The sequence below is a fragment of the Loxodonta africana genome, chromosome 15 (genome assembly GCF_030014295.1).
Source record: "Loxodonta africana isolate mLoxAfr1 chromosome 15, mLoxAfr1.hap2, whole genome shotgun sequence".
NCBI classification, from domain to species: domain Eukaryota; kingdom Metazoa; phylum Chordata; class Mammalia; order Proboscidea; family Elephantidae; genus Loxodonta; species Loxodonta africana.
The window spans coordinates 3,553,173-3,566,689 of NC_087356.1; the positions used below are offsets into that span (position 1 = coordinate 3,553,173).

The following is a 13,517-nucleotide window of genomic DNA, read 5'->3' on the forward strand; positions in this document are numbered from 1 at the left end:
CAGGAGAAGGGCCCATAGCAAGTTATAAAGGAACTTCTACACAAACCTGGGGAGAAAACTAGAGTTTGTATGAGATAAAATTAATAAAGATTGGGAAAAGAATCTGAGTTATATCTGGGTGCTCGTTTCTCTAAATTTTGCTCTAAATTTTATCATCATCTAAAAATAGTATTTTTTTTCTTACTGTTAATATGCTTATCAGTTATAATAAAGAGCTCTACATTCGACAAAAGAAACGATGAGTAGAAAAGCTTACTAATCACTCATTTGAAGGATCATTCCTTTGGTAGAGTCCAGGTATTAAAAGGACAAAGCCAGAATAAATACACTGCCCCTTTGCGTACTGGAGGTATACTAAGATAGGAAGCCCCTCAACGAGATGGATTGACACAGTGGCTGCAACGATGGGCCCAAGCACAACGATTGTGAGGATGGCGCAGGACCAGGCAGTGTTTCGTCCTATTGTGCGTAGGTCGCTATGAGTCAGAACCGACTCGATGACACTCAACATTAACAACATACTGAAGGTGGTAGATGGAGAAAAGAACAAACCTCCCCTCTTCCCCTTCCTTTACAAACAGTTAAGGCACTAGGCTGCTAACTGAAAGGTTGGAGGTTCAAATCTACCCAGATGTGCCTCAGAAAAAAGGCCTGGCAATCTACTTCTGAAAAATCAGCCATCGAAAACCCTAAATGGCACAGTTCTACTCTGACACACATGGGGTCACCAGGAGTCAGAATCAACTGGAAAGAAACTGATTCCCCCACAGGGACCCCAGTATCCACATCCTGCTGGTCACCTTTGCTTCTGGCCCTGCTCCGGGAGAAGAGGGGCACCTTCTCTTGTCTCTACACTCCCTGTCTGTCTGTCTGTCGGTTGCCCGTCCAGGTGGTCACGACTCATCATCTGGATGCGAGCTTGGGCGGCCAGGAATTTACACCACGAGGACCGGAGGCCCGACTCTTTCCTGGACCGTTTCCACGGGGCTGAGCTCAAGGAGGTGTCCAGCCAAGAAAGCACCACGCAGCCCAGCCTGGGCAGCCAGGAGCCGCTGGGCAGAGAGAGAAGGTAAGGAACCAAAAAGGAGGAATCACCTGAACAGGATGGGAGAGAAGCACCTGGCTTTGCAGTCCGGCTCTGATTCCCCAGGTGGGTAGGATAGGGGTGGGAGGGAGGGGCTGGAGCTGTTCCTTAAAGAAGCCATGTGTCCACTGGGGAGTGCTTTGTGCTGTACCACAAGCACAGACCTCTTCCCCACCCTGGACCACAAACGAGGAAGCCCTTTAACCAGAGTCCCCAACCTCGTTGACCCCTTTCTGCCCTGCTGTCAGCACCCCTGGAATCACTGTTCTGAGAAATGCATCTGGGGACGCTGGTCTGCCAGCCTCTCTCCTTCAAAGGACCCTCACCCCATGGCTCACCTTGTTAAAAACAGGGGCTTGTATACCACCAGCTCCAGGGGGCACCTAAATGGGGCCTACACTTTTATGCATAACTGTACATGCATTTTTCTGGGAAGAGGCTGAGGGTTGGTCAGATTTTTTAAGGAAAAAAATCAGTCCCAAATCAGTCAAAGTTACATGGGGGGGCAGAAAGTGGGGGAGCGGAGGGTGTGGAGAGATGGCTTGCTTTGGGGTGGGAGGGTCTGGGGAACAAGGGCGGCTGAACGCTCTCTTGCCTGGCCCACTGCCCAGGCTGTGGCAGTGCTGTCTGGCAGAGACATCTAGAGAAACCTGCTGGACTGACATCCCCTACACACGCACACACACATACACGCAGCTGCTTGCTTGTTCTTGAGAATACCCGGAGAGTGATCTGGGGAGAAACCACTGGACCAACACGATTGGATCAATTATACCTGAGCGGGGTCCCCTTCGGACACTTGGGGCAATCCCGAGAGGAGGAGAGGTGAGACAGCAAGGGGTAGGCTGACTCTTGCCCAGAACCTACTTTCTGCAAAAAGAGGTTGAAAATATCTCTTTTGGCTGAGGTCCCTAGGTAGTGCCAAGATTTATAAGGTGAAAATAAGCCTGATTTCTGCAGAACAGAAGGTCCCCGTGTAATTTGTTAGAGAAAATGCCTTCCATTTTTGCATCAAATTGGGATAAGGGCTCAGGTACGGGCTTCTCAAACGGGGCATACGAGTACCCCCTGGGGAGTGGAAGGTCACGGAACCACAGAGAAACACGGTAGATCTCCCTGGAGCTTCAACTTTACTTCTATAATTTGTGTGTGTGTGTGTGTGTGTGTAGGGGGTTATGGTATATGTTAGGCAGCTGGTTGCAAAATGTACAAGCATGTTTCAGATAAAACAGGACGGTTCAGAGAAATTTCTTGGTGGTTGCCCACATGGGTTAGGAGGCCCACATTCCTCTTCTTTCCTCGGGAGACGTGAGAGAACCATGGCTGAGGTGGTAAGGCCCCAGAGAAGCGTTCTCCGGCACATGTTTTCACAGAAGCTTGGACTGCAGACCCTCCTGGTGCTGGGGGCTGTGGGAAGATGTGGGAGTGCCTGGGGGGGAGGGGCAGCTCTCGGTTCCCAGGCTGGGTGCTGGCCGTGACCATCCCAGCATCCCAGGACCAGGCTCCCAGGCTGAGTGAGGCCTGCATCCTGTTCACTGCTGTGACAGGAGGACGGAAGGACAGCAGACCACACAGAAGAAGAAACTGGAGGAGCAAAGGAGAAGGGAGGAGGGAAGGAGGAAAAAGAGACCCTTAGCCAGACTTTCCAGGATTTTCCAGCCAGACTACGGGTTCGGTTCCTTTCGGGCCAGCAAAGATTTTCTTGGGCTTAATCAAATTCTCTTCTCTACAACCTACACTAATGTAGATGAACTTCAATGTTTTGCCAACTTTCAAATAGGACGAGATGAGCAGAGCTGAGCCAGAAGCATGAGAGTGGGCCCAATGGTATCACAGACGCCTGGTCCCTCCCCATGCGACAGTGCGGGATGGTGCTGATCCATTAGGAAAGCTTTCTTGGGGAGGGGAGTTTTGAACTTTGGGGGGCAAATTCCCATCTGCAAGGTGTCTGCAGAGGCCTGGCTTCCTGGTTAAATGTTGCATTTTTCTGTGAAGGCTTGGCCTTGTGGGGCGCCGGGACCAGAGACATGGAGAACCCAGGCCGCTGCACTCCGCAGAGCTGAGCTGTCACTTCTTTGACATGTCACAGGGGGTTTGATTCTTCAGGAGAGTTTCAGATGATCAGAGCTGGTTCCCACCACAGCCACATCTTGGGGGAGAGAGAGACTGGGGCCGGCAAGCAGGCGTAGCCAGAATGAAGGCAGGAAGGGATGGGAGAACTGGACGAACAGAAATAGGGAACCCAGGGTGGAGAAGGGAAGAGTGCTGACGCATCGCGGGGTTGGTAACCAACGTCACAAAACAATTTGTGTATTAACTGTTTAATGAGAAATTAATTTGCTCTGTAAACTTTCACCCAAAGCACAATTAAAAAAAAAAAAAGATGAAGTAGTAGTAGCCAAAATGAAACCTGGGAGATGTGCAGCTTTGTAGAGAGGTGCCCTTGGAGGCAACCTGGTGTCCCCAGCCCCTGGGGTCTTCTACAAGTGGGCCTGTAGTGACCACAGACAGGCCTGCCCCTTCCAGCTCTGCGTACAGATTCCCCAATGCTTGTTCTGTCTACCTCTTTGCAGTGTCTGGCCCCTGGCCAGAAGCAATGTCAACACCTGCAACAACTCGGAGAAGGAGTAAGTACCCATGCTGAGTGGAGCCCTGCTCTTCTCCCCCAGCCCCCCACCCTGCAGGAGCCCCAACTTCGTCTCCCTCCTCAGCACTCCCCCTTCCCACCCTCCCAGAATACCACTAAGCCGTTCCAGAATCCTGTCTCTCTAGTTGGAGATCCAGCCCCGAGGACAAATCGGGGACCGGTGACCGGTAACTGTGCTGTCAGACTGTGGGCCATTCGTCTCCTGTCTTTGACTTTCATTGTTCTGATTTATAAAGCAGGGGGGTTGAGTTGGAGAAGCGTTGCACGCTCTCACATCCTGCATTTCTATGTATTTGAGGGTTTGGAGGGCACGAACTTGCAGCTGCTTTACAGAGAGGTGAATATTCTCCTCAGTGATGAAACCCAGTTTCCACTCTACAACTTCCAGCTCCCGTGTGTCAGTGAAACGCCCTTGCCTTACAGCAAATTCAGACCGATTTTGAGAGTGTCATCGGGCAGCAGAATGAGGAAATTTAAATATTTGCAGAGACTAGCCTCTTGAAACAGTGACCTGCTATGACTACTTTCTGTTGCCAGACACCGAACTGGCAGGGTCAGCTTGATGAGTGATTGTGGCAGACACCACCCAAGAGCCCAGGGAGTGTGTGTGTGTGTGTGTGTGTGTGTGCGCGTGTGTGTACATGTATGTGTGTGTGCAGGTGTGTGCATGTCTGCATGTGTGTGCAGGTATGTACATGTATGTCTGCATATGTGTGCATTTATGTAGGTCTGTGCACGTGTGTGTCTATGTGTGCATGCGTGCATGTGTGTGCAGGTGTGTACATGTATGTCTGCATGTGTGTGCCTGTATGTGTGTGCCTGTATGTGTGTGCAGGTGTGTACATGCATGTCTGCATATGTGTGCATTTATGCAGGTCTGTGCATGTGTGTGCATGTGTGTGTGCATGTGTGTGCATGCATGTCTGCATGCGTGTGCATTTATGCATGTGTGTGCGGGTGTGTACATGTATGTCTGTGTGTGTGCGGGTGTGTACATGTATGTCTGTGTGTGTGCATGTATGCAGGTGTGTGTGCAGGTGTGTGCATGTATGTCTGCATGTGTGTGCATTTATGCATGTGTGTGCGAGTGTGTGCATGCATGCATGTGTGTGTGCATGGGTGTGTGCGTGTGTGTGTGCATGGGTGTGTGCATGTATCCGTGTGTGCAGGTGTGTGCATGTATGCAGGTGTGTGTGCATGGTGTGTGCATGGGTGTGTGTGGGCGTGCATTAGCACACACATATGTGCATCATTCTCCAGCCTCGACATCCCTTTATGAAATATCTTGTGGGGAACAAGGATGGGAAAAGGGCCTTAGTTGGAGATGGGGCCCAAAATCATCAATGTTGGCAAGAAATGCCAAACTCTTCAAATTAAAACCAAAATATACCAACACCTTTTCTCATTGTTTCCCTCTGTTCCTCGGATAGAACTTTTCTCTGTTTCTCTCCATGAATCATAGTTGCATTTTGTTTGCCTAAATTGAGACACCAAATCTAGAGAACCAAATTCCAGCAATCAAGAAAAATGAAATCATTTCATCTGCAAAACCATCATTATTGTGCAACGTGCTTGGTTTAAAGCCAATCCTGATATCAAACACCCTTGAAATCCAGGTACACAAAGCCTCTAAGTAGGGAAGGCCTTGGGGTGCTGGAGGCCGTGGGCAGAGATTCTGTGGGGCCTTGGGCTCCTTTGTCCTGGGGTTGGGAGAGATGAGTGAGGATGGGAGGTTGCATGGGGGGATGGACAGTGTTGACCGCAACAGGCTCTTTATTCTTTATATTCAGGCTTCTATTATGGGCCTGACTTATAGTGACCTTATAGGACAGAGTAGAACTGCCCCATAGGGTTTCCAAGGAGTGGCTGGGTATTTGAGCTGCCCACCTTTTGGTTAGCAGCCGAGCTCTTAACCAATGGGCCACCAGGGCCCCATGAGTCGGAATCAACTCAACAACAATGGGTTTGGGTTTTTGGTTTTGGTGTTATGGGCTAATGCAGTAGCCAAGGACCCAGGGACAAAATTGGGGACTGTCCCAAAAAGGGGCCATCTGGGCACAGAACAAAAAAACATGGGAAATAATTCTTGGTGGGCTTCTCTCCCCATTCTTCCACCATATTTCTGGCCTTTTCACTTGATCCCATGGGTCCTGAAACATTTCTCCCTCCCTGATCAAGCTGTTCCCAGCCAAAACAAGGATTGCTGGGATATCCAGGGCCACAGCTGCATGGTGCTGGGTCTCTCCTAGGCCCTCAGCAGTTGGCAGCGATACCCAGAGACATGGCTGCATGGTTCTGGGTCTCTCCTAGGCCCCCAGCAGTTGGCTGGGGTACCCAGGTACACAGCCTCATGGTGCTGGGTCTCTCCTAGGCCCTTAGCAGTTGACTGGGGTACCCAGGGACATGGCTGCATGGTGCTGGATCTCTCCTAGGCCCCCAGCAGTTGGCTGTGGTGCCCAGGGACACAGCCTCATGGCTCTGGGTCTCTCCTAGGCCCTCGGCAGTTGGCAGGGGTACCCAGGGACACGGCTGCATGGTGCTGGGTCTCTCCTAGGCCCTTGGCAGTTGGTTGGGGTACCCAGGGACACAGCTGCATGGCTCTGGGTCTCTCCTAGTCCCCCAGCAGTTGGCTGGGGTACCCAGGGACACAGCTGCATGGTGCTGGGTCTCTCCTAGGCCCTCAGCAATTGGCAGGCAGAGGAAAGGCCAGAGAGTGTAACCTGCTGTAATTACTTTCTATTGCCAGATGCTGAGCTGGCAAGATCAGTTTGATGAGTGTTTCTGGGACCAGGAATCCTGGACAAAGGCAAACTGAGCCTAATGTGATTAAATTCCCGGCAAGGCTAAGCCAGCCCAATACGCTTGTGAGCAGCGCCCTCTGCTGGTACCTTGGTGTTAAAACTTGAGTGGTAGAGAACAGACTTCAAGGATCACGTTGTAAGGTCAGCGGGGGCTGAGTGACCGCCTTTGCTCTTCCATTTAATAATTTTTAATTTACTTTTTTTTGTATATACTCCTTGCCTAAACTTGGAAAACAAAGAAAATCACACAGGAGCACGCACACACAGAAAATACGTTTCATGTTAGCAGTAGAACCCCACGATCATGCTTTTCCTGAGCACATAATTGAATACATGTATGTAATGTATTGGTTGAGAGCATTTGTGTCCCACCTCACCACCTAAGAGCTCTGTGACCTTGGGCAAGTTACCAAACCTCTCTGTGTGTCAGTTTCCTGCTTTGGAAATGGGATTGTCATAGTGTCTTACTCACAGGGCTATGTGACGACTAAGTGGGCTAATATAGGTAAGGTGTCTAGAACATACCTGGTACATTATAAAAAAAAAACAAAAACCAAACCCAGTGCCGTCGAGTTGATTCCGACTCATAGCGCCCCTATAGGACAGAGTAGAACTGCCCCATGGAGTTTCCAAGGAGCACCTGGCGGATTTGAACTGCCGACCCTTTGGTTAGCAGCCGTAGCACTTAACCACTACGCCACCAGGGTTTCCACCTGGTACATATATAAAAATTAAGTGCTAAATAAATACTGGCTCAGTAGAGGTTCAGCGAAAAAGAGAGAGACCCTCAATAAGACAAGCTGACACAACAGCTCCAGCAATGGCCCAAACATACCGATGATTGTGAGGACGGCTCAGGGCCTGGCAACGTTTCGTTCCACGTGCAATCACATGAGTCATGGCCGACATAAGTCAGAGCTGAGTCAGCAGCAACTAGCACAATGTGATGGACAGAATAACCGTCCCCTCCCAAGGTGACCATGTCCCTGGAACCTGCGACTGTATTACCTACAATGGCCAAGAGGACTTGCAGATTCAATTGAGCTTAAGGACCTTAAAATGGAGAGATGACCCTGGAAGAACAAGGTCGGCCCCATCTAATCACATGAGTACTTAAAAGGAGAAGAGGGAGGTAGAAGATGGATCAGAGAGATGAGATGGAGGAGGAAGGGGGAAAGATTGAATGTGAGAGGACACCACGAACCAAGCTACGCAGCAGCCTCTGGAAGCCAAAAGTGGTCCTAAGCTTACAGCCGCAAAAAGATGGGACCTTGGTCCTACAGCTGCAAGGAGCTGAATTCTGCCAGCAATGCAAATAAGCAGGAGAAAGGTTCTCCCTACCCACTGGGCGGGTTAACCAGTAAGCACAGTATGCACGGGCTCGCATTGAGCAAGGTACACATGGGCTTCATGGTATTTACTTGCTAATCTGCGGTGAGCAACTTCACATGGATTTCACCACGTCCTTGCGGTGGTGGGGGACAGGTGAATTGTGCCTGCAGATTGGTGGGAAGTCATAATTGGGCCCGTGCCTACTTTGCTCATCGGGTAATCCGGCCCCTCCAGTCTCCAGAACACGGCCTGCTAACAGCTTGGTTTTAGTTCAGTACGACTTGTCCTGGGCTTCTGACCTGCAGAACTGTGAGATATGTTTTAGGTATGCTGTTTTAAGCCGCTAAAATTTCTACTAACTTTTTATGGTAGCCATAAAAAACCAATACAGCTTTTGATGCCAGACCTGGTGCTTCTGTGACAAATACCTAGACATGTGCAAACAGCTTTGGAATCAAGCACTAGACAAAGACTGGGAGAATCTGGGGGAGCATGATTTAAAAAAAAAAAAAAAAAGCCTAGATTGCTTTGAACAAGCTATTAGTGGAATTACGGACATTAAAGACTCTGCCAGTCAGGGCTCAGAAGGAAGTGATAAGTATTAGAGAGAAAACCTAAACTGCCTAAATACCTAATGCCCAAATGGTCACTAAGAGACTAGTAATAATGACCTGGACTTTAAAGACACAGCTGGTGAGGGCTCAGAAAGAAATGAGGAGCAGCTATTGGAAAGTCAAGGAAAAGGGATCCTTGCTATGTGGTAGCAGAAAGCTTACTAGAATTGTGTCCTTCAGTATGTGAAAAGCAAGACTTGTAGGCAATGAACTTGAATGTTTCCAAGCAAAATGTTGAAGAAGCAGCCTGCTGATTGTAAAGTGTAAGAGGAGAGGGATAAATTTAGGGGAAAAGCCATTAAACCAAAAAGAACCAACGCTTGATGGTTTTGGAATTCTCAGCCTATCCAAATAGCAGAAGATATACATCAAAGAGATTCAAGTCAGAAAAACATACCTTAGAGAAAAAGCTGAGGGCGTAGCCGTATAACTTTTTGATAGAAAGATCAGATCTTCAGAAAGGCCAAAAGGTTAGAACTTTCAGTCACAGAAAAGGCTCTGAAGAGGTTAGGGTGTGACTCGTGTCTTCTCGCCCGTCTCAGCAGAAGTCAGCAACAAAGAAGAGGTTCATGGGAAAGACGGGCGGGTGAGCCTCTTGGTCGATGGAGTTAATCCTCGTGAAATACACGACCACAAAGTTCTCAACATTTTTATACCAGCAGAAGATGCCCGCGTAGACCTAAAGGGGCAGAAAAAGAACGACATCAAAGAAGACCCAGAGTAGAAGTGCGTTTCACGGAGCTTTCAAAGCTGTGAACTTTCAGAAGCGGATCACCCCGCCTTTCTCCTGAGGCATCTCTGGGTAGGTTTGAACTGCAAACCTTTCAGTTTGTAGATGAGTACAAAACCGCTAGCACCACCCAGGGACTCCTTAGAAGGCTATCATAGGGGCAGGAAACGGGCTACTTTTCATGAAAAAGAAAGGACAACTCTGAAGACTGAGCCATGAACCACAGGGGGCTGTTGCCAGGCCTCGGACCCTAAGGGAGCTTGCCCAGGTGGATTTCAAAATTGCTTGGGATCAGTGACTCCTTCTGTCTTTCCATCTTTCCCTTCTCTCCATTCCCTTTCGACACAGAACGTCGTAACTGTTTCTACGCCTACCCTACTGTTGTTTTTGGAGAAGTGCCTCGTTCTTGTCCTCAGGTCCGCAGGCGGACAGGAATTGTGCCCTGTAGTCTGGTTTCCATGGTGAGATCTGGACTTTGGAGCTGCTGAAATTTAGAAGAGACGTTTGGACTTTGAGGCTGTTAGATGGAGCAGATGCATTTTGTACACGGGAGGCCATGAGTCTTTGGGGGTCAGAGGGCAGACCGTGGTAGACAAAATAATGGCCGCCTAACATGCTGACAGAGCCCTGGTGGTGCAGTGGTTAAGAGCTATGGCTGCTAATGGAAAGGTCCGCAGTTCAAATCTACCAGCCTCTCCTTGGAAACCCTATGGAGCAGTTCTACTCTGTCCCGTAGGGTCATTCTGTCCTATCAAGTCAGAATCCACTCAATGGCAATGAGTTTGGTTTGGGGGGAAGGCTCCCTCGCCTAATATCTGTGAATACGTCACCTCACAAGGCCAAAGGGACTTTGCAGATGTGGCAAAGTGTGAGGACCTGGAGATGGGGAGATTCTTCTGGATCATCCAGGTGGGTCCAACCTAATCACATGGCCAAAGTGGAGAACCTTTCCCAGCTGCAGAGAACCAGAGAGATGGCACCTTGAGAAGGACTCAACCTGCTGCTGGCTTTGACGGTGGAGGAAAGGTGCCACAAGCCTCAGATTACAGCCAGCAAGAAAATGGGGCTCTCAGTCCTACAGCTGCAAGGAAGTGGATTCTGCCAACAGTCCAAATGACCAGGAGACAGATTCTCCCCGTAGGGCCTCCGCAAAGGAACACAGCCCCGTCAACACCTTAATTTTAGACCAGTGAGACCTGTGCCAGACTTCCAACCTATGTACCTGAAGATAATAAATGTGTGTTGTTTTAAACCACTAAGTTTGTGGTAATTTGTTACGGCAGCAATAGAAAACCAATATAGCTATTATTAGAAACTTTTGTCTAACTTGCTTTTTAGCTCAGCAAATTGGTAGCCGTTTTCCTATACCGCTGAATAGCCTCCAGCAACACTGTTTTCAGTGGACTCAGAATTCCGCTGTTGCTGAATCTCCTCCTGACAGGACCAATTAGATTGCTGACACTCCTTGACTATTGTGAATAATGGCAGTGATAGAATTCGTGTATGTGTGTCTGCACACATCTTTGACCGTTTCCTTGGGGAAGTGGTAGGTTAAAGTAGACTGCTATTTTCAGTGAGGCTTAAGCTGTTGTGTGCCGTCAAGTTGATTCCAACTCCTAGTGTCCCTCTAGGACAGAGTAGAACTGCCCCATAGGGTTTCCAAGGCTGGAATCTTTACTGAAGCAGACTGCCACATCTTTCTCCCACAGAGTGGCTGGTGGCTTTGAACCACAGCCTTTTGGTTAGCAGCCCAGCACTTAACCAGTGTGCCACCAGGGCTCCTTAAGGTTTAAGTAGCAGACATGTAACTCTCAACCCGTGCCTCCCTCCAGAAGTGTGGACTAATGGAAGGAGGGGGACTTGGGGGTGCCTCCTGTGAGGGCCCATTAGTCAGGCAACGTCTTTTGGTTTTCGCCTTGGTTTCCTCTGTTGTTTGATGGGGTAACAATACTGTCTCACAGAGCTACTCAGGGGTAATTAGGTGACATTTACAATGGTGCCTCACCTGCAAAAGACGTCCCAAAAAGACGAGGAAGCAGTCTATCCGCAGTCTGAAGGTCTTCCTGTGATGCAGACTGAGGGGCCTGTTCCAACACAGCCTCACAGTCAGCAAAGCCCGGACGTGTGTCTGAACTGGATTGAAATAACAGGCCTCAGACGACTCTGAGGTTTGTCCCGTTGTGGCCACAGACGTGCTCCCGCCCACATACCTCCTGCTTCCCTCCCGTTTGTGGGCGTTCTCACCAAGGCCCAGGCTTGTATTGTGAACAACCACGGGCCATGTCCTACCTTCAGAACAAAGAGCCTCACATGTGGCTTACAAACCTCCTAGTGACTGTTTCAACCTAAATATGTGAATCTGGGTTCATTTCCTATTGCCTCAAAATGTCTTCAGGCTCTTTGTAACTTCCCGGGGCCAGAAATTGTAGGACATTTAGTTGAACCAGTAATTTTTCAATGTTGAGCCCCTGGGTGGCACAAACATGTAAACACTCAGCTACTACCTGGAATGTGGGCAGCTCACATCTACCCAGAGGTGCCTCAAAAGAAAGCCTTGGCCATCTATTTCCAAAAAATCAGCCATTGAAAACCCCATGGAGCACAGTTCTACATTGACCACATGGGGGCGCCATGAGTCTGGGTCGATTAGATGGCAAGTTTCTTTTTGTTTTTCTTTAATACTTCAATGGGGTGGCTTACCTCACACTTCAGGCTCAATAATAATAAATAGATAACCTCATTTCACTCCAGTGCAGTGGCTGGAAACACCTACTTCCTACTCCATGTCCTCTCCGCACCCAGCAGCAGCCCACCCTCTCCTCTGTGGTGGTGTCTTTGGTGTGTGAAAATCACTAAATGTCACCCTGTATCATCCAGTGACAAAGCAAGGAAGGAAGAGGAAGAAAAAAAGGAAGACAAGAGAAAGGAAAATGGCCTCAAACAAGAGCAGTAAGTACTGAGAGAAGTTGATCCCAAGACAGGGTTCAGTGGTCACAACAAGGACATGGGGGCAGTGTCCTGGCCCCTCCCAGTCGGACATCCAGAGCCGTGCTTCTCGGTACAATGCTGTCAGGCCTTAGCATCAGTCTTGGGGGGCGGGGTATGCTTAGGTCATGTGAGGATCCTGTCCTGCAGAAGAAGTCCTGCCCCAGCTCTGGGAACCCAAAGGGGTCTTAGGTAAAGAGGGCTTCCTGCAGACTCAGGTGAACAGTCAGTTCTGCCCCTGTGAGCCTGCTCGTTGGCCCCAACAAGCATTCTGCCTGTCCACACAGGTGACTGTCCATGCCGTGTTCTGGGTAAGCTGAGGGCTTCTCTTGGGCACTGGAAGATACTATGTCCACAAACCCTAATCCCAACCCAACAGTGATGAGAGTTGTTGGGAGCCCTCCAAAGCCAAGTCAGTGAGCAGCAAGGCAGGAAGGGCTCTGGGATCACAGGAGCCGCTCTGTAAGGCCCGGGCCTGCATGTGGGACACATGGGTGGCAGGCTGGGGGAGACACATGGACCCAGGCAAAAGGAAGAATCTCAAGTACAATTCTCAGAAAATCTTGAAAATAAAATCAGAACGCCCTAAGATATTTCCTGCATTTGATGTTGGACCACATAACCTAGGTTACTCACAGGTTGGCGGTTTTTGATGGAGAGGCAGGATCCAAGTGCTTGGGTGTGAGATCACCTGCACAAACAGGGTGAACGGGGTGAACAGTTCCTGAGGGGACACTCCAGGGCCCCCAAATTCAGCCCAGAGAGGTACTGCCTCAGAATCACCTGGGCAACGTTTAACCACATTAGTTCTCCTTATTGTGTTGTTGTTGCTGTCATTGTTGATGGAATGTGTCTTCAGTATTAGAATACATGCTTACTAATTAAGTGTGTTTCAATTTTTGGTTTGTCACATGGATTTAGGGAAATATGATCTGGTAATACAGGTCACCAATGAGGTGAGTGGCACTGCGGGACCACCAATCTGTGGTATGACCATAGACCACTGAGACCTAAATAGAGAATTTATTGTGGGTGCCTTTCCATTGGGTTACATGGGGAACCTCTGGTTTCCCAAACTTAAACAAACAAACTCCTCGGGGCTCCCTAACACACAGGAAAGCCATGATTATGTTTGCAAGCCTTATCTCACAGAAATAAAGGGGGAAAAGGCAAAAGTTGACAAAAGTAACACATCCAGGAAGCATCACCTAGTAGAACGCTCAGCCTACACAACAGTGAGGCTCCAACCCCGACTGCTGAGCTTCATGCATTTCAGAAGAGACCCAACTTGATGCTAAATTCATTAGAACCCAAGTCACACCTT

The 13,517-nt window shown here is 49.2% G+C and overlaps 1 protein-coding gene across 1 annotated transcript in view; it reads left to right on the forward strand.

Moving 5' to 3' along the window:
• The window catches only part of CNGA3 (cyclic nucleotide gated channel subunit alpha 3), a 45,562-nt gene that overhangs the window by 12,681 nt on the left and 19,364 nt on the right, over positions 1-13,517 (forward strand). The window contains exons 3-4 of the mRNA XM_023552513.2: positions 890-1,069; positions 3,658-3,711. Of these exons, the coding sequence (XP_023408281.2) occupies positions 890-1,069; positions 3,658-3,711 (234 nt within the window). The remainder of the gene's footprint in view (positions 1-889; positions 1,070-3,657; positions 3,712-13,517) is intronic.